This window comes from Mycteria americana, chromosome 18, assembly GCF_035582795.1.
Source record: "Mycteria americana isolate JAX WOST 10 ecotype Jacksonville Zoo and Gardens chromosome 18, USCA_MyAme_1.0, whole genome shotgun sequence".
In the NCBI taxonomy this organism is placed as follows: domain Eukaryota; kingdom Metazoa; phylum Chordata; class Aves; order Ciconiiformes; family Ciconiidae; genus Mycteria; species Mycteria americana.
Window position 1 is genome coordinate 5,744,590 of NC_134382.1, and position 25,171 is coordinate 5,769,760.

The window sequence follows — 25,171 nt, forward strand, 5'->3', positions numbered from 1 at the left end:
TGTATACTGATAGTTGAAGAATCCCAGCAGCACGCTGTACATTTACATACCATGCTGTACACTTCAAAGTACCTCTATAGGTACCTGCTGTACACAGTGCAGGGACAGCTGTACAGCCCTTATCTTAAAGAAGTTCCTGCTGTCAGCCACAAAACCTGTGTTTTTTCTCAAGATGGCTTTATAAAGAATAAGCTTTCACATGCAGATTTAGAATTTCAGTACATGTTCAGCTGGCGACAGCCTCAGAACTAATGAGAAGCAATGTTAAACTGTTCTGACTACAATACATATCCCCTTGCAGTTATGTAAACTTCCTCTTTCTTGCATCTCACATTCTGTCATTAGTATTTCACTTTCTAGAATATAACTGAAAATGAAATTTCTTTAAAAAAACAAGACTCCAAACACTTCAGGATGTTTTCAATAGTTTATTTACTCACTTATAAACACTAGAGTATGCAAAGCAGTTAGAAAATACTACTAAAACTTGAAAATTATTCTAAAATTTTCAGGGATTTTGTTTGAAGGTGAAAGAAGGCTAAAATTAATAGCAAAGACTACTCAATGCTGCCAACCAGCCTGTTAAAACCTAAACCTGGACAATTTAAACAAAATGAAAGCCATGCTAATTACAAAAACTTACCATGAAGTTCCTTGCAGGGGGGTCACAGTTAGTCTTTGGAGGTCCAAGAATACCATTTTTAAGTGTTACTCAGCAGAAGTAGCTGGTAATAGTGCAAGTGCTAAAATGCAAAATTCACAGATGGTAGAGAGTTTGGAGATTATTCTGACTTAGGTGCAGAAAAAAAAAATCTAAGCAACTTTTTGCAGTGGGATAGGAACAACAAAAGTGTGGGATTACTTTTCAGCCTGAGTGCTTAGAACCCCTCTTTAAGCCCTTTAGGAGGCACATTGAGACCCAGCTGATTTTTTTAATACTGCAAGTGGAAAATGTAACAGTAGTGCGGTTTTGTCCACTATTTAGATGGTCTTCTACTCACAAGCCTCAACATAATACACAGTACTGAAGACAGAACTTGAAAAGTTAAATAGGTTAAAAACTGTGTAAGAACATTCATAGCTACAGCATAGTAGTATGGTGTACAAAAAATAGGGATCAACCTTCAGTGGGTTTCCAGCGCAAGTAGATTAAACAATTCCTCAACTCCTACCGCCAGTGGAAATAACATTCCACCAGTTTCTGCTGAAACATCCTGCTCTTTGTTAAGAAGCTGCCTCTTAGTTGACACTTCTGTACCTGTAATAAACTTAGTTTTTCAGATTAAGACTTCTACCACAGTCTACGTACATTTACTAACGCTTTATTCAGCTGGGACGTCTTTCCTGTGACTAGTTTTAAACATGAGTTTATAGCTTTCTTCTGGGCTGAAAGTGTTGCAGAACCCTACTTCCCGTGAGCGGACTGGTCTAAAAACAAGTTAAAAACACACATCCCCAAAGGAGATGGTGTGGACAGAAATACATCTTGACAGTGTTTGTTTCCCCCAACCCACTTCTGATGAGGAACTCCAGCTCCTAAAAGAATAAGTAAGTAACGTTCCTTGGTACAGATGCAATCTGGAGGGAACTGCTTACCATTCTAGGTGCGGACACCCAAACGTGTGGGAACTGGATTTTAGATATATACGTATCACTGAACAGTGCAAAAATGCAGTGGATTAAAGTTGGGTGTCAGGTATCGACACATGATGAGCGGTGGCTCCGTTTGACTTGTCAACTTTTAGAGCATGCTTATCTGAAACAAACCGAATTACTGCGAAAAAGCTTTACAGAAGTTCATCTCAAAAGGGTAAAATTAATTAACTGCTATGAATTCTTTGCATTCAGGGCTGCAAAACAAAGACACATATTACTTAAATCAGTTTTATTTAAGAATTTCCTACAGTGACAAATCTTATAAAAAGCATCCAGACACAAAACTGCAGCAAACAGCATTCTTATGGATATCTTACAGACAGTGGAGCTTCCACCCTGGAGAGGCACACTGAGCTCGCTAGTGATCTCTGCTACAAGAGCTACTGCAAAGCACACCACAAGCTCAATGTTCTCATCACAAACCCCATCATCTTCAGTTCACATTACCACACTTACAGGTCATTAACAGAAAAAAAAAAACCACACACCATACAGCATTCACAGCAGTTGACATAAGGGAAAAAAAATACAAATATTCATTTCACATAACACATTCAACTAATTGATTAACTAGGTCTAAAACCCACTTAAAGTCTTCCACATATGGATGTCCTTTGAATGCAATAAACACTCGTACTTGATTTGCTATCATTGCTCTCCGCACACTCTCTCACCAAAGCCACAGGATTGAGAGACATCTCGCCAAGTAAAATAAAATCCCATAATGCACCACCAGGTCTCTGCATGCGCTCTCTCCTTTATCTCGCACATACCAGCCCTCTCATGCCTCGGCACCACCATCAATCCCACACAAGGTTTCAAAAGTTCAAACAGCCTTCTGGTTCCATCTCACAGCCTTGCGTTCATAGCGTTGATACGACTCCATGAAATAAAGAGTAGCGGATAAAAATGGAACACCCACCGTCTAAGACGCAGCATGTGCAGTGTGATGAAGTATTCTTGGATGAGAAAGCATGTAGACAGAAGTATTCCTAAGGCAGAATATTTACAGCACTGCTTTCAATGAAGTGCTTCTTCCATACACATTTGAAATGAGATGAACTGCGGAGATTAAATGAAGCCTTCATATCGTACTTTAGTATGGAGGGGAGACAGTGTTAAAAAAAAACACAAATGAAACAAAAACGACACTGTGTTCTCCAACTGGGGCACTTGGAGAGTCTTATGGTGGGATCAAATTAAAAACAAGAGGGAGAGAATGCTGTTTCTGACCAATGGTTTCCATTTTGAACATGCAAAGAATTCAGGTAGCCAGGAAACACAGGGTAAAGTATTACAGGAGAAACCTTTCCTATCGATTGTAGTGTTAGTTTACCTATCGGGCAAACAGCAGTCCGCTTCCAAACATTCAGTATTCCAACAAGATATGTAACAAAACTTAGAAAATTCCCTTTACCTTTCTTTTCTTTTTCTTTTTTTTTTTTTTAAAAAAGAAAAATGTCAAAAATACTGCTGAATATACTGCACACTGAACAAATTGATTTGGAAAATTTTAGTATATATGTAATTTACAGTATACTTACCATGAGTTAGAAAAATTTGATTTCCCACCATAGAGTCAGTATCAGAGCCCACTGCGTCTACATTCCCCAGCCTGACGATTTGGAATCCATGCTTGAACCAAAGCCTCCGTTAAACCCACTGCTGGAGCCCGCGTTGGAGGCCGAACCCCAGCCTATCGCTGCCCCCGAGTTGGAACCGCCGTAGGAGTTACTGCCTGAACTAAAGCCCTGGTTCTGCTCCCGCTGCATGTTGCCTTGGGGCTGGTTGTTTCCCGACGGCCCCGACTGGTTCTGCTGACTAGCCAGCATGCCCATCATTCCCCAGCTGCTCTGCAGGGCTGCCTGCGCTGCTGCCATCATGGCAGGGTTGATGCTAAAGGCTCCGAAGTTCATACCTCCACCCATGTTACTGCCCTGGTTGTTGCCCAGTCCTCCCCCACCTCCTCTGCTGTTGCCAAACCCCCCTTGATTCCCAAAGCCTCCCGGATTACCACCAAATCTTCCACCTCTCTCTAACTGTCTATTGCTATTGTGCTTAGGTTCAGCATTGGATATATGTACGCTGATTCCTTTAATGATCAAGTCCTCTCCACAAAGAGACTGGGCAACCTATAAGAAATAAGGGATTGATTAAATACATGTTAAACTTCTTTTTTTTAAATGTTAGTAGTACAAGACAAAAAAACCCCACATGATTCTGAGCAGATATTTAACCTGCAAAGGAAGCATATGCATATACTTAATCCAATTTGAAGTGGTTTATCTTCACGTTCACTACTACGCTAACTGCGGTATAAAAACCCATCTGTACAACAGCATGTGAAAAGTGCAACCTTAGACAATTCAATAAATCGAATCAAGCTAATACCACTGGAATTCTCAAGGGAGTGGACAAGTAAGTGTTCCATATGTAGTTCCAGAAATAATGCTTTATCAAGCTACTGAAACGTAGGCTGTCTAAATATGAAGTTAAAACATTTTAAGACTTACCTGATCATCTGCAAATGTAACAAAAGCAAAAGCTCGGAAGGGTTTAGGAATGAAGACATCTACCACTTCTCCGTACTGGGCAAAGAACTGTCGGAGTTCATCTGCCGTCATGTCCTCAGTGCAGCGCCCAACGAACACTTTTCTGCTGCGCAAAGGTTCATCAGGACTTTGCTGGAGAGAATTGAAGAGAAAAAGAAAATAATGAAAAAAAATCACAACTATCCTTGAGAACTGAGTTACATTATGATAAAGGCCCCTTTTAATCTAGTCTTTTCTGAGGACTGAAGATCAAGAAAGTTTGGGATTGTCAGTTAAAGACTTAAAAAAAAAGTTCAGAGAACATGCCTACACCTTGGCACGGATGGAGAAGAGTCACAAGAAAATGAAGATGGGAACAATACACAAGAACACCGACAAGGCCGCTGCAGAAGGACGCTTTTTTTTGGTAATAACTGCATATATGCACACAGGAAACAAATGGACAGAAGCTTCAGGTTCAGTTTTGAATTCAAAGACTCATTCTGATCTTCCCTAGGTTAGTTATTCCACCTGCTTTATTCTCCATTTGTTCATGGAGCAGACAAGTTAAGCAGGTACTGCTGGACATTAAAAGACATTATTTTTGGATTTCCATCTGTACTTAATTCCCCCATGTAACTAGCTATTTTCCCAACACTTCTTGTTCACTTCCTGCTCACCCACCTCCTCCCTGTTTTCCTCCCTTGCTCTCACTTGTCCTGTCCCTTCACAGACTGAAGTGCCACAAGAGTTGACTGTGAAGCTGTTCGTCTGCTCACCTAACACATTGCTAAAGAAGTGCACTTCAAGCATTTGTTAAAAATAAAATGAGCAATAAATACAAAGGTACCTTAGAATTGGGAAGTTTACAGTCACACCATCGTCCATCTATCATGTGCCGCTGAGACATTACTTTCACCTGGGTTTCATAATCCGTAAACCGAACAAACCCAAAACCTTTTGAGTGGCCAGTTTTAATATCCTTCTTAACCTAAGACAAAAAAAGCAGACTTTTAAAAAGATCACAGAAACACTGCATACCTGTATTTGTGACTTAATGACATACTATTCACCAGTCATCTCCTGGTAAATCAAGGTATCAACCTTGATATTAAGATCACCAGAAGTATACAAAAAGTTTTGATGATCTCACTGTATGTGCCTCCCTTTTCTTACAAAAATTACCATAATATTATATAGTCAAAGCAGGGGCCTGTAACGCCTACAAATTAAAATTATTAGCTTGCCTTGAGCCCAAGCATAACCAAAAATGGGATATAAACATTTTGTAATATTGTGATGGCATAGCCAGACCAGCTGTGTAAGCAATGCGACCACCCAAGGGGCAAACCCCTGTAGCTGCACACAGGAAGCATGCAAGTAACAAAAGATAAAGAACGAGCCAAGCGTATCAGGACCAGGTGAGATCCCCCTTCTGGGAAGGTAAAAACATCACGCGTGAAGGCAGAAGAAAACCGAAGCAGGTTTGTCTTCTGACTTCTGCCATCAAAGAGCCCTCATGCCTGGCCAGGCCACCTCGGCAGCGAAGTCCCAGGCACCCATGCTAACCAAGCAGCACCAGGTCCGCAGCACCGTGTGCGCTCAGCTGATGCAGGATACCTGCGTTGCAGACTAACAGTCTGGTGTAGGCAGCGATAATACAGAAGTAACCGCTAGCTGTTACTGAAGCAGTTACTTCTAAGGAAGTGTGCTGTTACTGAATGAATTTAATAAAGTTCTGTTTGAGAGTTTATCAGTCTTGTAAACGCTCCCATCACAGCAATCTAATTCCTTAACACGCACATATATAAACACACACATATTCCGCTGCAACAATTAATAACAGTAATAGAAATTAAAAAGAAATTTAAAAGTCTTAAAAACACTGTACCCATTAAGCTGATCTGCATGAATTACCACTCCCAAATATCCCTGACCATCTGCACCTACACAAGCCTGCAGCTATAAAGCTCACGGGACAAAATGCAACCTAGGAACAGAGGCACACAGCCTCAGATCTCCTCTGAGTTTATACAGCTCTGTTTGTTTCCACTGGCTTCGTCAGAAGACTTGATTTCTACCTCATGCCCCTCCTTACTTGGGCTGCAAAAGGATTTTACCTGCACCATCAGAACTTCTCCAAATGTACTGAAATATTCCTTTAAGTCTTGTTCAGTGGTTTTCCAGGGAAGACCCAAGACTATTAAATCTGAAGTCTTCTGTACTGCTCGTTTCACCTTCACGGCTGATGATGCATCTGTTTCATCCATTTTTCTCTTATTATCTGAATATAAAGAAGTACATTAGACGTCATCCTCAACTCTGGAAACTGCTTCCGCTGATTATGAACCGCATGGTATAAAATCACAGACTACAATGAGAAAAAGTACAGGCTACAAAAGAACCCATGCCAACTGTCGGAAGCTTATTATTATAATCCATATCCAACTGTCTACAGGTATAAGGAGAGAAGAAAGAACAGTCTACGCTTAAGCCCTCCTCCAAAATGCAGTTTGACTGAATTAGTTCTGCGTTAGTTTACTAAGGTAGTATCCGGTAACAGTCACAGTCCTATAAGGGTGTGGAGAAAACAGGAATTTTTAACAAGAACGTTTCATTAGCAATTTACACCCCCCCGCCTTTTTTTTTGGGGGGGGGGGGGGAGAGGGGGGAGGCCCAGGCTCCTCTTTTCCTGAGCGTTTGTTTTAAATGGTACCTCTGACCAAACCGTGGCTTGAGAAGAAGCATCTGCGAGTACACAGAGATCCTGTTACACCACAGTCTTTGGAGACTGTAAACCCTCCAAGGATAATACCAGACTTTGTCACTGAAGTGCTTGTATGGGCAGAGAGTTAAAAATCTTACTGCACATCTGAAAACTCAGTGAGGTCAAATCTATGTCGCAGGACAGATACATTAATAAAATCACTGAACTGCTGTAAATCAGATGTTTCAACAGCAATATTGTGGCCATGTTAAATTAGCAGTGACTCACACGGACCTCTTGACTGAAAAAGCAAGCTTGTACAAAAAAGGCGAAGGAACGAAGACAAACCTTTGGGATAATTAACAACATAGACCAGGTTTCCCCATCCGGCTTCCGGTGCGTGCAGAATGCCTTCCACCAGCCGGACCCCCCTCATGCACTGCGACACCGGGTTCCTGTAGCGCAGCCCGCACGCCCCGGGGAACTGGGCGGTCACGGTGGAGAGCAGCACGGTGCCGTCGTCCTCCGAGGGGATCTCAATGGGCTCATCGTTCTCGTCCTCCGTCACCCGGATATACTCCGACATCTTTGCTGGAAGTGACTGAAGTAGAGGAGAGGGGGGGAAAAGCGGGCGTAAGCAATCACCTTGTTTCCCTTGATTTGGTGTTCATCCTTCTAGCCTTAAGGCATAAGCCCCCCGTATTTATTACATAACAAGGTACACCGAAATGCGTTACTCACTGAGTTAACGCCTCGGGCCCTGCCGAACCGACAGACAGTCGGACCAACGGATCGGCCCGTCCCGGAGCCTGCGGAGGAACCGACGGCGACGGCTCCCCGAAGCACGGAGGAATTTCTCAGGGCCACCGCAGCTTCCCCCAGCGGGGCCGGGACCGGTGACGGGTTGAGGGGGGGGAACAGCTCCCTCGGCCCCACCACCTGCCTGGGCCCGCCCAAGCCTGCAACCTCCGGGCGCGGCCCGCCACGCCCGCCACCGCCGGCGGCCCCAGCCCGATTGGGCCCCGAGCGCGCCCCCCGCGCCTCGCTCACCGGCCACGGAAGAGAGCGGCGTCTCCGGGAGACCCTCACCGCCTCCGCCGCGCACCAGCCCGCTGCTCTCCGCTGGCGCCGCACAAAATGGCGGCCGCGGCACCCCTCAGAGGCCGGGCCGGACTTCGGGGCGAACCATTCCCAGCAGAGGGGAGGGGTTGCAGCCACGTGCTTCCGGCCGCCGGGAGCGCGGCGGGCCCCGGCCGCGCTCCGGCGACACGTCGCCCGTGCCCAGCCGGAGCCGCGGGCTGTCTTCCCGGGATGGGGGCGGCGGCAGCGGTAGCAGCCGCCGAAGGGACCGCTCCCTGCCCCGCTCCCCCCCAGCGGCGGGGCCGGTGGTGCGGCCCTGCCCGCGGCTGCGCGAAGGGCGCTGCGAGCGCGGGAGCTGCCGGGAAGGGGCTGTGGCGGGGCTGCACCGGTGCGGGCCGGGGGGGGGGGGGGGGAGGTGTCTCCCCCGGGGAGGGGGCGGGATACCCCCACTCACCCCCCTGGGAACGGGGGGTCCCACCCGCGTTCGGGCCGACGCCCCCCGTAACGCCGGCCCGCGGGCCAGGGTGGGGGGCGGCTGTTCCCGGTAAATGAGGGCGATAACGGCAGAGCCCCAAACCCGCACTGCAGCCCGGGCCGGCCTCGAGCACCCCGCGTCGGCCCGAGCGGCCCAGACTGAGGCGGGTCTCGCCGGCGGCAGCCTGGCGTTGGGAACAGCGGCGCGCAAAGCCGCAGGCGGTGTAAGGACCCGCTTTCCCGGTAGCGGCCCTCGCTCAAGGTAAACGCGGTAGTTTGTAAGGGACCCCACGGCCGTACCGGCGGCTCCCGCCGCCCGCCTGGGCGACTCACGGAGGCCGGTCAGGTCCCGCTCTCGCGGGAGAGGGGACGCAGGGCTTTGTGCGAACCTCAGCCGAGCTCTCGGCCCCGCCTTCGGAGCCCAGCTCCCCGGCGCAGCTCCCCGGGACACGTCTGGTGAAGGGTCTGCGGAGGCAGAGCAGTGTGCGAAAGAAGTCTTCTCCCAGGGCGGCATCCCTCTCTTTCCCATCGCCGCTACCAGAAAGACAAGAACGGGTGCACTTTATCTGTAGCCAAAACAAGACTTAAGGCTAAAACCAAACTAACGAAAAAAAACCACCAAAGCCCCCAGGCTTTCTAACAAGCCCTAACCAATGAAGCAGTTTATTCAGGGAAGGTGAGGGGTCTCCATCACTAGAGAGAAGTCTGCCGTGAATGATCTTAGGTGTACCAAGAGCTCTTTCCATTGGGCAGGAGGAGACACCGTATGCGCTTTACGATCCCTTTTTCACAGAACACGATGATAATGTTAGATATGCCGAGTGTGGCAATCACTGCGGTATCTAAGCATCGGCCTGGAAGTGCCTGCATTTAAGGTTATCTGTAACGTTAGTGCAGGAGGCAGATCCTCTTGCCAAAAGACACGAATGAGCGATACCGGCTGAGGCATGTTGCCAATTGAATAGCATCCTTCTGCACTTGGTAGGAAGGGTTGATCTGACATGCCTCCATCTGCAGATCTCCTGCAGGCATTCCCTGAGGATCTTGGGAAGAACTAGATTAACCAGGCTGAGTAATGCACAGTTTCATGGCAGCTCAGTTCTGTATATCTTAGTGTCTTAGTCTGACACCTTCCCCGCCCCCCCCCGCCCCGCCCCTTTCCCAAGAACTGGTTCATCACTCAGAAGATGTTGGGGGGGGAGGGTTTGCCTCTCTCCCCCATTCACTGCCCTGCTCTGACCTTGCATAAAACAATTTGGTAGGATTGCTAGAAGTTAAAGAAAGCTAGTAGTTCTAGCCCTGTCCTTTAATACCTAGTAAGTGTTTGCTTAATCCTCTCTAGACCCAATCTCCCCTTACTTAATGGGAAGACTACTGGTTAAATTTTATTATACATTTCTGAACTCCAAAGCCATTATGGCTAAGGGACACTCGTGTTGTTGCTGCCACTTTTCTGACTCAAAAAAAAAGTGCAGATGCAGAAGAGCCCATCTACATATGTTTTCCTCAGCTGCAGTCACAGGACAGCCTGCTAGCTAGGCTACTGTGCCAAGCCTTCTCTGCTCACTTACCTTACACAAGTCTGTGCAAAAGAACCACACAGAGTAGAAAAACAATGGTAGCAGCAACATGGTATTTTCCACCTGATCTGGTTCCTTCTATGAGGTTAATCATCTGCTTTCAGTAGCATAACCCTCTAAATGAACACTTTTTTTAAACTTTGCAGTGATAATACTATAAAGCTAGAAATTAGTAACTGTTCTACAGTTTTAATCCAATACATTTTGTATCTGGATAATTGGCATTCCACATCTCCAAGTTACTTTATTCTGATACTTTAATAGTAAGCTTAGGTCCATCAGTCACAGCCACATTAGTTGCAAGTCACACCAGAGACACCTGTAACACAATCAGTTTTCATTACAAGATATGTATGAACAGGAAGCCACACAGGGTTGTCATTAGCAGAGCTGTAAAGTCCTGCCTGCCATCGTCACAGAGAAAAGAAGTGCACTGCAGAGCTTTCTCTTAGCAGCTCTGTGACTTAACCAGTGGACTGGACCACACTATTATAAGGAAAACAATTCTACCACCTTCTTCACCCTCCTTTCTCCTCATCTGTTCCTTTGTGACACTCGTCCAGTTCCACATGTGGGCCATGTTCCCAGTGCCCATCTAGCTTGGCCCTCCTTGCACTGGTCTCCTAAAAAGAAGTAAAAATAAGTCTTATCAGTAAGGAAAGATGACACTCCTGCTAGGAAAGACTAATCCAGTCCCTTGCATTAATGTATTCTGCTGAGTATTTAAGACTCCCACTTAAGACTTCTTCAGTTGCAAAAATTGGCTCCCAGCACCACTGAAACCTAGCCCATCTATGCCCATGTAGCTTTAGACTCAGCCTTATCATTTAATTACCATTTTTCAACGGAGTTCTGAGAGGGCCTGACTAGACACAGGCTAACAAGATAAGCTAATGCTCCATGTAGGCGTTCTCCTGAAATTCCTACATTTTCTAGTCATCCACAATATACATCCCAAATCCAGTTCTGGTGTTGCCAAGTCAGCACTGAGGTAGGTTGTTTGAACATGCTGTGAGGACTGTGCGGTAATTGCAGCATGTCAACATTACCTACTGCACCATTTCGAGTCAAAGCTATAGTTTAGCAATCATGCTATTTGAAGAGGTTGTCATGGCATTCAGCCAGAGTGACCTCTATCTAACAAAGCATCTGGTGGTAATTTCACTAATGAGCAGAGTAAGCATCAACCCTGAACTAGATTTTGTGAAGGTAAAAGCTTGGAGAGAGCAATGAGCTCGATGCAGCTTGCTGGCTGTAAAACAGACAGGGAAAGAAGGGCAATTATTCACAACAGAGACTTCTGCCCCAAGAGCTTGTTCCTCAGTTTTGGCAACAAACAAGCTTAGAATTAAACAAATGTTACTACCCATTTTCTGTAAGAACTGGGATTCTTGCAGTGCTTTCCTTCTGTTATTTTGCATTATGATTAGATTTAAGTTAAGCAATTAACAGTAGTATTGCTCTTGAAGTAACTACACCAGTGGGCATACAGCTAGTTAATTCACCAATTCCCTCACACTGGCAATTCGGAGTGCCCATGGGTGTAGACAAATGCAATACCGTGGTGCTAGCCATCATGTATATTGACTTAAGCGTGCCCACAGGCACAAAACAAAATGCAATACAATAACTATTTGCTGCTCTAGGTTAAGTGTGCTCATGGGTACAAGCAAACTCAGTGTAATGATCAGCTGTTCACCCTCCCAAAAGCACTCGGGAGGAAAAACAACATCAATGGGCATCTAAATATAACCTCATGATAAAAACCCGTACAACTGTGGGTACTGAAAAACATGGAGTGCTTGGGCCTATTTCTAATCATAGTTAGAGCAGTAAAAAGCAGGAGGATTTAATGAATGATAGCATGCCAGTGTAGTCAGAATCTGGCCTGGTTTTGCCAATAGTTAATAAATCCTATCTCTCACCCTTCGTCAGTGGAAGTCTTCCCCCCCCCACCCCCAACATCGTGTTTCTCCTGCTTTATTCTGAGTATAAGGAGGATGATCACAGTTTCCCTTCTCTGGACATGAAACAAATGTTCTCTGCAGAAATGTCTGAGCAAATAGAAACATTAGATTCTCTGTGTCGGTTCTCATTCTAAATACATTTAGCAAGGGGGAGCACATTATCACTATATCCCTGGGACTGTGCCCTCTAAGTAGCCTGCATCCTTTCAATCAGCCTTAGCCTCCTCTTTCATACTTAAGCACAATCTTCTCTACCACATGCACCAAATAAAGCCCACCTTGAATGCAGTTGCCTGAAGGAGCAGGACATCTTTCAGTTTATTTATTTCTTGTTGTAATTTAAAGCCATTTGAGCCTCTAATGCAACAGATGCTATATCATAGAAAAGGAAGTGCTGTTCCATTGAAGGAACAAGATCAGTAGTATTTCTTTTTTACTAGTTACAATTGAAAAAAACATTTACACACAATAAAAGTAGTGTTTTACAATACTTACTATTTTCCCTTTTTCTTTAAAGGAGCTTTCACCACAACCACAGGGACATTTGCAATAATTACTTCTTCCCCTCCCCAGAAATACCTACCATAAATAGAGCTTTCCAGACACAACCAAGTTATCAACATAAAATTTACTAATACCTAGCAGCCTAGAAACAACTATTAGAGAAAAGCTCCCCTTAAACAAAATAAACAGCTTCCACCCATGTAAAGTACCTGGAAAGATCACTTAGTCCATGGCTCTCACAGTAACACTCCTCCTAATCCCCTTAGCTGAAACAGCATCTAAGACTTCATTATAGTACCTGAAATATTTCAGGCAATTTTCCCATGATCCTATAAAGCCATGATTTCAATTACCTCATTTTTAATCCACCTGAGATGGTTTAGCCCTGTTTCTTAAAGGGGCAGGGTTTCCATGTTCCTTTTGGTTCATGTCCTTATTTACGTAACTCTTCCAAAACTGATTAGAATGGGTGATGTGTCTTTTAATCTCTCAGCAAACACAAACAAAGTCAGATTTTTTACATGCTTGGCTCTTGTAAAGACCCCGAAGGACTCAGTGCCCATCAGTCTGGGTCCTTTCAGCCCTAGTAGCTGTTTTGAAAGAGGCCGTATTTCCCTAACTGGCACACTACAAAGAGTCTCTGTTGCTACTTGTTTTACCACCAGACAGATGTTGAGTGTTAGTGGGACAAGAAACAATCAGAATAGGCAATTAACTTATCTGAGAGTGAGGCTGATTAGACTTCATGTCTTTGAAACAGCTGGGGTCAGCCATCCAGGTGTGGTGGTGTCCTGGCTGCTACTCAACAAACCCAGCCCCATCATACAAAAGGATCAGCCTAGGTGGGAGCTCTGTTAGGAACTAAACAGTTATGTAGTAATTGGAAACTCAACAGTGGTGACAAAAGGCCCCTCTGAGCTCCACAGCTACTGCTAGCAATTGGGTGCTGACTGATACCTTTGCTCCTGAGCTGTGAACCAGGGTTCAAAGCACAACACCGCATAGTATCTGACATCTCCACCCTCTTGTTTGATTGGTACCTGTGGGAACTGTCAAATGTTTGCATCTGGTACACAGAGAATGCAAAATTAACTTCATTCTGTTTTGTTTGGCAGAGTCACATCAAACCATCTGCAAGTCACCTCCCTTGCCTTTCTGGACCATCCACAGCAGAGCCTGGGAAGAATTTCTGCCTGTGATTCTCAGAGGTATCTAGTCAGTTCCCAGAGCTAAGTTCCTGGTGAAGATGTGCCAGGCATCTTCCAAAGGAATTTGTTGCCTCTTACAGTGTACTGGAGCAGGGATTCAGAGACTTTTTTGCTAGATTGTGTAGTAACTCCCAGCATAGAAGAGCAGGAACTTGCATCAGCACAGATTGTCATAAACCAAAGGACAAAATCCACAGACTGGGAACTGTGCTAGAGAGCTAGCTTCACGTCTATAAAATTGCAAGTGTCAGTGTGTGACACATCCTAAATATTGAATACAAACATTAGGATTTACACTGGAGGTTGGAAACAGACTCCTTCAAAGGCAAAGCCACAGGTGGCGTGGGTAAGGTGTAGCAACTATTCCTGTAAGACCTGGAATAGTGTGAAGGCCAACTTTGGCAGGATCTGTTCAAAAGCTGTTTTGTCTAGTTTTCCTTCTTTGTTTTTTTTCTTTTCTTTCAAGGAGTGGGCAGACAGTCTGGGATAGGTTTTTTTTGCTGGTTTTGAACTATGCACACTGAAGCAGGAGCTCAAGTATAAGACAAAGACTGTTTTTAAAATGGTTAGATTTTACTGCCTGGTGATATTTTTTCGAAGTACATTTACTGAAGATTTATGTAAAATCTATCTTTTGTCTACTTAAAATATGTCAAATGGATGTACAGGGCAAAATTTAATGCATATGGGTTTTCATTATTTTAAATCATTTGCAATATAAATGATTTACTATGACATCAGACACTTGTTCTTTGGCTGTCCACCATAAATTGAGGCACACCCAAATTTCCAGTCTTAACTATATTTCTGCATTCCCTTCCCCAGTATCTATAATCGCAGTTCTGTGATTCTTCATGTAAATGACTTTCAACAAGGAAAGGAAGAGAACACATAATTTGCCTTAATACAGGTAATTTTGAAAGAGGAGCAAGACCTTTACATGAGAAATAGTTGACAGCCATGGAAAAGGGAGAACTAATGCTCGTAGAACAGAAAGTCATTTTTGATGAGAGTGGCGAGAGCTACTGATCAGCCAGATGTGACCAAATGGACTTTTTGTGCAGTTGAAACTGCCAAAGGTGATAGACTTCTATCTTTCTCTTTCTGAATTTTTTCATGTCTTTTTAGTGCCCTTACATTTATAATGTAATTAATCCAACTCTGGCCAATTAATGTTGTAGGCAACCGTTTGGAAAACTGAGGTATTGGGGTAAGCCAGGTTCCCCAAGGTCATTCTGAAAGTCCATAGTGAAAAACTGGTGACACCTGACACCCAGAATTATGCTTTCATGACAGATGTTCTCCTCACAGCTATACAAATCTTGAAACACAGACTTTTTGAAAGACCTCGTGGAAAATTGCATTCATTATCATGTTTGCCAGTTGTCTTACGACAGTTAATGGGATACAGACCTTTGGACCCATCAATAGCCTGTATTTGAAGCTTTCCCAGCTCAGTAGTTACTGAAAATTGTTGCTACCCAATAGCTCTTCAGTGGCCTACACTACAAGAATTAAATACCTGAATTCAGTCCAGTTTCTCATCCATGGATGTCATCTCAAAACCTACTAGGTCAACACTCTGCTGAGACTCTGATTTCTACTCATGAAATTGAAAGACAGTTAAGTCTGAACCAAACATTGTATTTTTGCAAACTTCCCCCATGCACACCACATATCTCAGTCTTGACACAACTCCCTTCCCGCTCTGTCAAAGGATTTCACTGGTTTCACAATTTCGTGCATTATTGCTCATGCATGTCGTTTTAAGAATACATCCCAAATTTGACCTGCCTGAAGATTTGTAGCAATTCTGAGCAATATCATAAACTACAGCAACATCCTAAAGGGAAATCTTACTTCTGACCATCCAGGTGATCTGTCCAATCCTATTGCTACAAGTGTGTCTGACAATGCCCATTTATCTCTGTTTGCTGTCTTTCCCACAATGCTAGTCCTAAACCAAACAGCAGCACTGCCAACAATCTTAACCCTGAAATCAGAGCAGGGTTAGATGATGTGGTGGGCCTGCATGTGCTTGCCTTCATTCCACCTTCCAGTAGCTCTACCACGATGAGATCCAATTGAGAAAATCTCAGTGTAGTTCTGATTTATGTGCAAAAGTGCAGAGGAGAGCAGAAGCTTTTAGTATCTTGGGAAGTACTTAGGAATTAAGGCCAAAGAAAGGACAGTCATGTCAATTACATCCTAAAAAAAGAAAACTTAAGTGAAAGTCCTGGCTCCTGAACTGTTTCTGGGCTGGCAGATGTTCACAGTTCTCTTGGCAGATACTGTAGAAAGCTAATGGGCCCATTTAGATCCCTTCCCTTACGCAATGGCATCAGTTTTATAGTTTTGAGGGAGGCCTGGTGGGGCTGTGATATTTCAGCATTTTTCCTGAAATGAAATTGGGGAATGCATTTAATATTTTAAGATCTCTGATGATCTCTTACCAGGAATCTCCACTGAACCCAGCACTTCACTCCAGATGTGGCCAAGGGAAGAAAATCTCATGCGAAGTGCAAGGCTGACACCTGGAGGGGACTGCTGAGATGCAGCTAGGGGAGCCTGGAGGAGTTAGGGATTCTGCAACGCACAGCTTGGGTTAGGAAAGCTCAGAGTGGGTGGCAAGATCCCAGGGTTTGGAACTGCTCTGTTCTAGTGGAGGGGTGCTTTAGATATTCTTCCCTCTCCCCTTTTCCAACAACAAAGAAAAATCCAGATTTCTATTTCAGATTTTCCATGTCTGTTTTTAGGAGCAGAGAAGAACACAGAAGCAAACTCATTGTCATTTGGTTATTCACTTCTTCCACGTTCAGGAATATTTGGGTCAAAACTTATCTTGCTCAATAAGCTGCTACAAATAATGCAAGGCTATTTTTTCAGTTGGTTAGTCTAATGTATTTGAATTGCTGCATATCAGACTTCCTGCTGCTTTACCATTTGTGTCACTCTGCTGTGAGCTGCTGGAGTACAGACTTGCAGGGCAATTCCTACTGTCAAAGCTGCAGCTGGAATATTTGGCATTAGGTAGAGCTTGTTCTTTTCATGTCTGGCTCTGCCAGCACCCACGGTGAGGCTTTTCTTGAAGCTGATCCTAATCAAGGAATGCAAGGCAGCTTCTGGGACAAAGTCTTCATGCTTTTGGAAGTTTGCTTTCCAGCCTGGCAATCACCCATTCATAGCACTTACTCAAACCTTTTCAGTAATCTCTCTTCTCTGCCAGGAATTGTCTCAGTATTTGTGAATGCTGTTTTTGCTTGATCTAATTTTAGAATATGTTAATAACTGAGTTATTTACTGTGCTGGCATTAACATACACTTAGTATCTCACGAACCCAAAGATTATACGTCCATTACATCTCCTTAATTCTCTTTGTCATTGCCAGTGTGGTTCCAATCATCATAAACTTTGCTTAGCAGTGAATAGTTGTTTATGGAAATGAAAAAAAAACCCAGTTATTTTCAGAGCTCTTATACACAATTCTACTAAACCACCTGCACTACACCTCCCCGAGTCTCCATATGTCTTCACTGGTGTACCTCAATCCTGATTGACTGCATATCTTTCCCTTCTGCCTTCAGACTCCTAAAATACCACCAATATTCAGTTCATCCTGATGAGCATACTAAACTACTCCATACATTCCCCACCCTGACCAGCTTAATGGGCGAGCCATGAAAATACTTGCTCCGGGCTGGGGAGTAGAAGAGAGGCACGTTGCCATCTCCAGTAGCAGCACAAGACATTCAGTGTGCTGGAGGTGCTTCTTTTCAGCCCAGAGACCTGGGAAGTCTAATGCCATCTCCGTGGCTACTGTTTCTTTAGTGCTTCTCATTAACTGTGGCATGACTCTAAAGAGGCAGTAACACCTTTCCCCCTCCTCCACCCCAACAATATTGCTGACGCTGGCTTGTCAGTTATGCTGAATTAGACTGGATCACTTGTGGTTATTCGGTGATGTAGACAAATACCAATTCAAGATCAAGGCTGAGCCCTGGCCACTAAACTTGTTTCACTTGTGACTCATTCCAGACTTAAAACCTGGCTCTTGCTGACATTTTATTAACCCAATTTGTCATCCTCCTAAACCCCCATTATCCAACCCAGGCAGATTATTTACTTTGAAAAGATGTGTAGATAGCTTCCATGCGAATCATAAGTAGATCCAGGTGCCATAGCTAGATTCCAGAGGGAGCTACAGTCAGGAGATACATGTGCTGGTAAAATAACTTCTATCCTAGATACTTCAAAACTCAGTGGCATTTTCCCTGTTTAGATATTGTCTGGACTCTCATTCCTGCAAAGCAGCCTGGCACCGATATGGTAAAATGCCTAAATACATACCTTCAGGCCTGTGCATGGTCCCAAAGAGATCAGCAAAGGTAAATTTAAGCATATATTTAAAGTTAAGCACATGCTAAAATAAACTCTTCCTTTGGAGTCAGAATCGGTGACTAGCCCCTCCTAAGTAACTCCCTTTGAATCTTTGCATTTATCCCAAAATAAAGCATTCAAGTCAAGAATTAGCTTACTGCCTTCCAGAGAATTCGTCATTTCCAGTTTGCAAGCTTGAGGAGAGAAATCCAGGAAGCATCAATAAATCCACTTTGACAGCAGAGTAAAGAGCTGCAAAAGGAGTAACCTGTCAGGGTAATGTGACTTAATTTCTCAGAGAAATATCCTCTTTATAGTTGAAATAAAAATGCCAGCAAAGTCAAATAGCAGGAAGTGCCACACTTGATTGTCTCTCAGTAGGACAAAAAATAAATAAGGCGGCGGCAAGGTAAATAACATGGTTTTACATTTAGCAAGGGAAGTAATAACATATGCTGAGAATTATAACATACACTGAGAATCTATGCACAGCAACCTGAGTATGACAAAGGTATGTGTTCCCACATAAACATTCATTTAATCTACACATTTTTACTTAGACAAAACGCAGGTTATGTGCCAGGGAGTTTAAAGATTTGGTGAGATTCACAGATTGGACATGAGGGGGCAGTCTTACCTGCAGTTTATTGATGGCAAAACTCTGCTGTGCAATATCGAGGCAGGGTCACCACAGGCAGTTTGGTTTGGCCTCCCAAGTTGCAGTGTCAAGATCTGGAGCTTTGCCCCTTCCTAAACAAGGGACCCATCCAGGCTTTTCAGATTTCCTTATTCAAAGGGTGAGCACTGTCCCTTTAAATAAGCGCAGAGATCTCAGTCCAAATGGGGAATGAAGCCCAGGCTACCAACAGTTATGAAACCTCCCTTTTAGAGATTGCAGGCTTAGGGGCCGCTGCTACACTCTGAGGTTAATAATCAGTTTTAATATTCACTTAGGGGGCTGTAAAAAAAGAATGAAAATTTCGTAATTTGAAAATGGACTTGATTGGCAGCTTTATTATCTCTGTAAGGTGCGTGGCATTCCACACAATCAAGTCGTTTTTTTAAATAATCTCACTGCTTAAGTCGTACACGCTGCTAATTGCATTTTAATAAGTCTCTTTAAAATCTTTCCATATTTTTTAATATCCTAATATTAGATAAGTGATTGCTGGGGACACTGGAGGGCACTGAAGTTTATAGAAAGAGGAACACCATAATGAAGCTTTATTGGGATGGCATCACCAAACAATTGCTGTGATAGCAACATTCCCAAGCTTGGAAAAGTGCCAGACAATCCCCCCCTGGAACTGACTCAGACACTAGCCTCTCTGGCTCAGGACTGACACAGAAAATGGATGCTTTCTGGCTCATAAAATGGCCTCTTTCCGGCTTGGAAATGACTGAGGAACTGTCCACTTTGGATTTGGAAAGCACTTGGGAACCAGTCTTTCTCCATTGAACAATGACTTCGAAATGCACCTTTTTTTTTTTTTCTTGATTCTGGCTTGAAACTATAAAAGTGGTTTTTTAAATTTCGCCAGGACTAGACAGAAAGAAGAAAGATTTTTTTTTAACAGCTCTATACAATAGAAGAGGTTGTGAAAGGCTTCAATGGGAATTAGAAAACCAAGGCTGCAAGTAGAATAGATGAACTTTCCATCTCAAAGATCAAACCCAGTTAAGATGAGAGAGTACTTGGAAAAAAGTACTATGGTGTGGGGTTATTGGGTGTCTATATCTCACACAGGGGACATGGCACATTATCCAAGAATACCAATAGCAATCCAGACTTAATCACTCTAAAATTAAAAACAAACAAACAAAAACACACCAAAAAACTCAAACGACAGCGGGACTGAACTGACAAACTCCAGAGTCAATCACCCCAAGCTACAGAGAATTTCAAACTCAGATTCAAGTTGGATCCTGCATGTGCATGCACAGGGTCAGCTATTGCAGCAGTTACAAGCCAGTGGTGCAAGAAGGTGCCCCACAACATTTTGTATGCAGAGTCCAACAGTCTTTAGATGCAGAGCTGTGCTCCCTATATATTTCAGTGGTGTTTCTCCAAATTATGACTGTCGGGCAACTAATGTCACTTTCAGTGTAATTTAACAGCATCGTCCATGGGGGCGGGGGAGGAAGGAAAAATATAATCCCAAATTAGTGTGTAACTGGCTTCTAGGGAACTTGACTGGGATAAAAGGGACTTTTTTTTGCCAAGACAAATGCCAAATTTTACATTATAATTGCATTTTGTCCTCTGCAATTCGTGTATTGGGACCTGAAATCAGAAAGTTATTTTGAGAACAATAGTGACTTTAATGTATTGACTGCTCTTATATGTTTTTTTCCCTAAGTCTCATCTTCTGAAATCATACTATAATAAATCACAATCACAGCTTTAGTTTTAAAAAAAATCAAGCTTCTAGCAGTTCACTATTAGTAAAGAAAACCAGAAAAAAAATGTATCTTCTTAAAGATTCAAAACCTAGGAAACAAATACAGAGAATCCATAACTGATTTTTTTTTCCCCTTTCAAGTCCCATAATATTTAAGTAAAGTTGTTTTTTGGAACCCAACTATGAGTTTTAATACTTGAAATGGGCAATACTGATATAAACATCTTGCATTAGTTTGTTTGAAAGTGAGCCATTTTCTGACTAACTGAAGATCTGTTTGTCTATCCATGTGTTTCTTCTGTACATCATCAGAGAATCCTTGGACTCGGTCCATCATATCTTTAGGTCTGATCTTATTCCCACTGAAATCCAAAAGAGTTCTGCTACTGGCTCCCAGTTAAAAATGGATCAAGCCCAATTTTACCATATAGTATGAATAAGAATAGTTTGCCTATTAATACTAAATTTCTTATTACTAGTTGTCTGTCTTTCTGGTTTTAAGGTGTATGAGATGCCACTGTAAAGAAACCAACGTCTCTGACATTAGCCATGAGATAGAAGAGAGTTGTCAGTTTACAAAATTTCCTGTCTTCCTCTCTTCTTTTCCTCCCCCCCCCCCCCCTTTCTGAAAATAAGAGCAGAAGGTCTTGTTTCGCACTGACAGGCTGGGAGGCACATGTTCAGCGAACTTCTGCACAGGAAGTAAATGTCCAGGTCATATTTATCCCTTTTCATGTGGTTCTTTTAATCCCCCAGATTGGGTTTCAGAAGAGTTTTACAGTTTCAGTTTTACAAAGCAAACCTTCCTTTAATGTTGGCATTTTAAAGAAAAAGCTTCAGTCAAAACATGTGTGTTTTACATCAGCCAGATGTGACGTTTGGGGGAGCAGGCCACAATGTGGCAGCCAGCTCTGCTGCAAGAGCTGGCTGGGTTGGTGTTGGACATCGAATGGGAGCTACTGGTCCCAGATTGGGGATCAGCCTCCTGTCTCTCTCACCCAGTGCAAAAAATTATAAAATCAATAATAATAACAAAAAAAAGTCCCTGAGCAAATTATAGATCAGAGCATGGCTAGCATTGCTATGACTTGCATCCCAGTAGCCCATATAGCCACCTTAGAGAGCACAGCCCTGCTATGCACAGACCTGTATACCCAAAAATATGTTCTTGGCTAAAAACAGTTAAGTTAAAGTGAAGTAAGAGGCATTAAAGGCAGCAGAGGCACACCAATATGTCCACCACTGCATCAAGAGTCAGTAGCTACTCCAAAAATAAAATCTGTTTCTGCATAACTTCCATTGAACATCACTGTCCCTTGTAACCTCCTGTTTCCAGGACCTCATTTTTGTCATTTTAATTGAAAAATAAACAAACAATGAAACACACTCAGAAATCCGTTACCTTTCCCCAGGGCTTATCAGATGGCCATGCTAGGTGGGGCGGGTCCTGTTTTCAGCTGTCCTCCCTAAATTGGGGCCAGCTGTGACAGGAAGGGGGTTTTTCTTCTACCTTCAAAAGCCTTTCCTGGCAGCATTGCCTCAGTATGGTTGGAGTTTACACCAGAGAGGTGGTTTTCAGCAGCTAGTGCTGTGTCTGCTGGGTCAGGGCCTGTGTTTGTGTGAAGCTGAGGTACCTGTTTAGGGGTCCCCTAGGCAGCCACTGTTTCCCTCCGTTTTTGCCAGCCCAGCAGGCAGCTGCTGGTGTCACAGCACAAAGAAGTGTTGGTCTCCTGCCATGGGTGCCTTGCCTCATCCTCCATGCAGCAGTACCTGGCCTTGTCATCTACATGGTGCTGTGCCGTGCTTGTACCTCAGTAAGTTGGGAATGAGGCACCCTCTTCCCCCTGGCCGCCATTTTGTGACTGTGAGAGCCCCCTCAGTGGCTCCTCAGGGATTTTTGCTGCTCTGGGCTGGGGCAGTTAAGAAAGAGCTGAGGCAGAGCTGAGAAATCCTAGGCCTGAAATTTCATCTTAACAGTGTGTGTGGCCTCCAGACCCCTCAGACTTGCCCCCCCCGGCCCTGCGCTGCCCCCTTACAGGTGTCCTCTTCACCTTTCCTTGGGCAGAAGGCCCCTGAGGGACTACCTTCTGGAGACAGCCTGTGGAAAGCTCATCACAGTGTCACTTTAGGACAGCCTGAGGAGAGACTTCTTCCAGAAACACCACTGGTGGTGTCACACCACACCTGATGACATCTGGGACAGACCTGGGGAGGTCTAGCTGCTGCCAAGGGCCTGCCTGTGTGGCACAGGCAGCCATCGGGGTGTCCTATGTGCCTCTGCTCCTGCACCAGCAATGGGTGAGTATTTGCTCTATTTCCAAAAAATGCATCCCCACTTAAGCACTTTTCTTGATCAGTAGGCTGCAGGGCTGGCTTCTGAATCCTCTGAAATAACAGCTGTGGTCTCTTGAGTTGACACCATTAATTTTTTCCTTTAAGTTTTGTGTCAATCCAAGGTCACTGGCCTCCAGGCCTGGGCTCTCCATTGATCTCCTTGAGTGATATAAATAGGTTTTCAACAGAGTTGCCTGCTTTCCTGAGTGTAGCTAGGTATAGATTTTGTCTTTACTGTGGCTAAATGGTATGGTCAGATGGCTTGCAGTAAATTTGGCAGGGGGTTAATTTAATGTCCTGGAGTCTGTGTGACTAGATGGAGTTGGGCTGGAGTGTGTTGTTTCTCTGGAGTGAATATGAAGTAGGTATATATTATAAGCTATCCTGTACAATATATCTCTTTATAATATTATTGAGAAGAGCCTATAAGACTGGCTTATTCCTTCATAAGGAGCTGGGTTGAGCAGGATGGTGTTTGGGCATTGGGATTACCTGGATGGTGCACTGGGCTGGAACAACTGGCTGCCTCTTTTTCTGGGAGCAGGTGAAATGCCGTAAAGACAAGGAAACCTGGGTAAATTATATGCTTTGACTGGATTAGTATAAGCTTTTTGGACTGACCATGCCAAGGCTGAAGTGTCTTTTAGAGGGTTTAGCAGGTACTTTATTTGGTGGAAACAGATTTTGCTCTCAAGGGTTGGTTGGATTTGTGTAAGCATGCTACAATTTTTTACTCAACCCATGTGCCTCCATTTCTCTTTGGCTGGTAAACATCTTGATAGATAACAATAAGAAATAAACAAACATATGCAGTTGTGTTTTTTTTCTTTTGAAGTGCATGAGTATCAAGAACCTGATTGTTATTTATCCTTGGCTATTTATCCTTGGCTGTTCCTCTTATCCTCGCTCAGGTTTTTCCATCTTGTTAATTGACATTGTTGCTATCAGGTTCTGCATAGCATTTTTTAAGACCTTCTGACAGAAGTTAAACTTGAGCTTAAGTTAAACTTGAGTTAAACAAGTTGCAGGGCTTTGTGAAGCATTTTTTGGAAGTACCAATTATCAGCAGTTTCCTCTGATATCACTTGTATGAATAGCTCTTTACCATCTCTGTAAATTGGTCCCGAAAATAAGGAACAGCAGGCTAAACTTTTTCCTGACATCATGCCCTTAAAGCTAGAGCATACACTGTGGATAACTGGATTAACATCTGACCAAATTCTTGGCTGAAAACTACTCTATGAGGTGAAAGAAACAAACCCCAAAATGTTATGATAGGAAATAGCCTAATGCACGACAAACATTGCCTCCCTTTTCAGACCACTTGCTCCTTATGCAGTAGGAAGACAGCCACAGTGTGACTGACCAATGTAGGAAGAAGGGAAGGTGGCTTTCCCTCATGCCTTCAGATCACAAAATCCATATGACTAGGAGGAAAGTCTAATGGATGTGGCAGAAATTTAGGAAACAAAGGATTAGTCCTGACTTTACCACGTATTCTCTATATGACTGGGTCCATTTCATTCAATTTGCCATTTGCCTTGCTTTCCTGTGCAACAATCCTATGATGCAGAGAGGTAACAGAAAAAAAAAAAAATTCCATCAGTAGCTGTGAGGCACTCGGCTGCTGTGGTCAGATAAGTACCACAGTGAAGGAAACTCCTCTAAGTATCTATTAAGGACAGCACTTCACAGGGCTATTGCCCCTTCTATCCAAGGTGCATGAAGCGTTCCATCAATGCTACTCATACTCCCCCAATACCCCTGAGAAGCAACGCATTATAAATCCCATTTTACAGATGGGCGAACTGACTTTTCCCCAAGTCCCAGAGTGGTTCAGTGACAGAGCTGGGAATTGAACCATTAGACATTTTCCTCTTCATGACAGCTCTGTACAATCCCAGGACTCATTTATTTTCCCTATTAAAAAAGAAGTAAACAAGTATTTTCTTTCTGAGACCCACTGAGGATGGGGGATTGGGGAAAAAATGGAAGTAAAATTAAAAATAAAATGACATAAGTCCCCACTGGCCCTGAGTTGTCCAGTCTCCTTTACATTCACACTTCTCTTTGTTATGTTTCCTTGAAGTTGAACCTCCCTAGAGAAGGGAACCTCAGAGTTTCTGGTGCTGGGGAAGAAATGCTTCAAGAAAAAGAAAAATAATTGCAGCTGCAATGTTAAAAATAAGAAGCTAATCAAAGGCAGCCCATGTGGGCGCCACTTTCATCTCTCATCTTCAAAGAGGTGCAAACAAACATTGTCGGCGTGCCAAGTAGCAGCCTCAGCGACTGATGATCCCATTACTCCGCCAGCGTCCACCCTCCCCTTCCATGCTGCGGAGCCTGTAGG

The 25,171-nt window shown here is 43.8% G+C and overlaps 1 protein-coding gene and 1 long non-coding RNA gene across 4 annotated transcripts; one reads left to right on the forward strand and one right to left on the reverse strand.

The window, feature by feature from the left end:
- Positions 1-442: 442 nt before the first annotated feature.
- Positions 443-8,810, reverse strand: TARDBP (TAR DNA binding protein). Of its 3 annotated transcripts, XR_012778289.1 has the most exons (7): positions 7,945-8,245; positions 7,243-7,495; positions 6,308-6,471; positions 5,038-5,178; positions 4,170-4,340; positions 3,201-3,788; positions 443-2,718 (listed from the first exon to the last, which is right to left on the reverse strand). XR_012778289.1 is itself a non-coding variant. In XM_075520241.1 (6 exons), the coding sequence occupies exons 2-6, from the start codon at positions 7,478-7,480 to the stop codon at positions 3,258-3,260; spliced, it is 1,245 nt and encodes a 414-aa protein (XP_075376356.1). In that variant the 5' UTR covers positions 7,481-7,495; positions 8,749-8,810; the 3' UTR covers positions 3,079-3,257. The 3 variants fall into 3 exon arrangements, 2 of the variants coding, with proteins under 2 accessions (XP_075376356.1, XP_075376355.1); XM_075520241.1 differs by lacking the exons at positions 443-2,718; positions 7,945-8,245 and adding an exon at positions 8,749-8,810 and having other exon boundaries at positions 3,079-3,788; XM_075520240.1 differs by lacking the exon at positions 443-2,718 and having other exon boundaries at positions 3,079-3,788.
- On the forward strand, positions 8,454-16,423 carry LOC142418429 (uncharacterized). The gene is made up of 3 exons (XR_012778290.1): positions 8,454-8,710; positions 13,615-13,707; positions 16,164-16,423. It is a non-coding gene; the product is annotated as an uncharacterized LOC142418429 (long non-coding RNA).
- Positions 16,424-25,171: the final 8,748 nt, after the last annotated feature.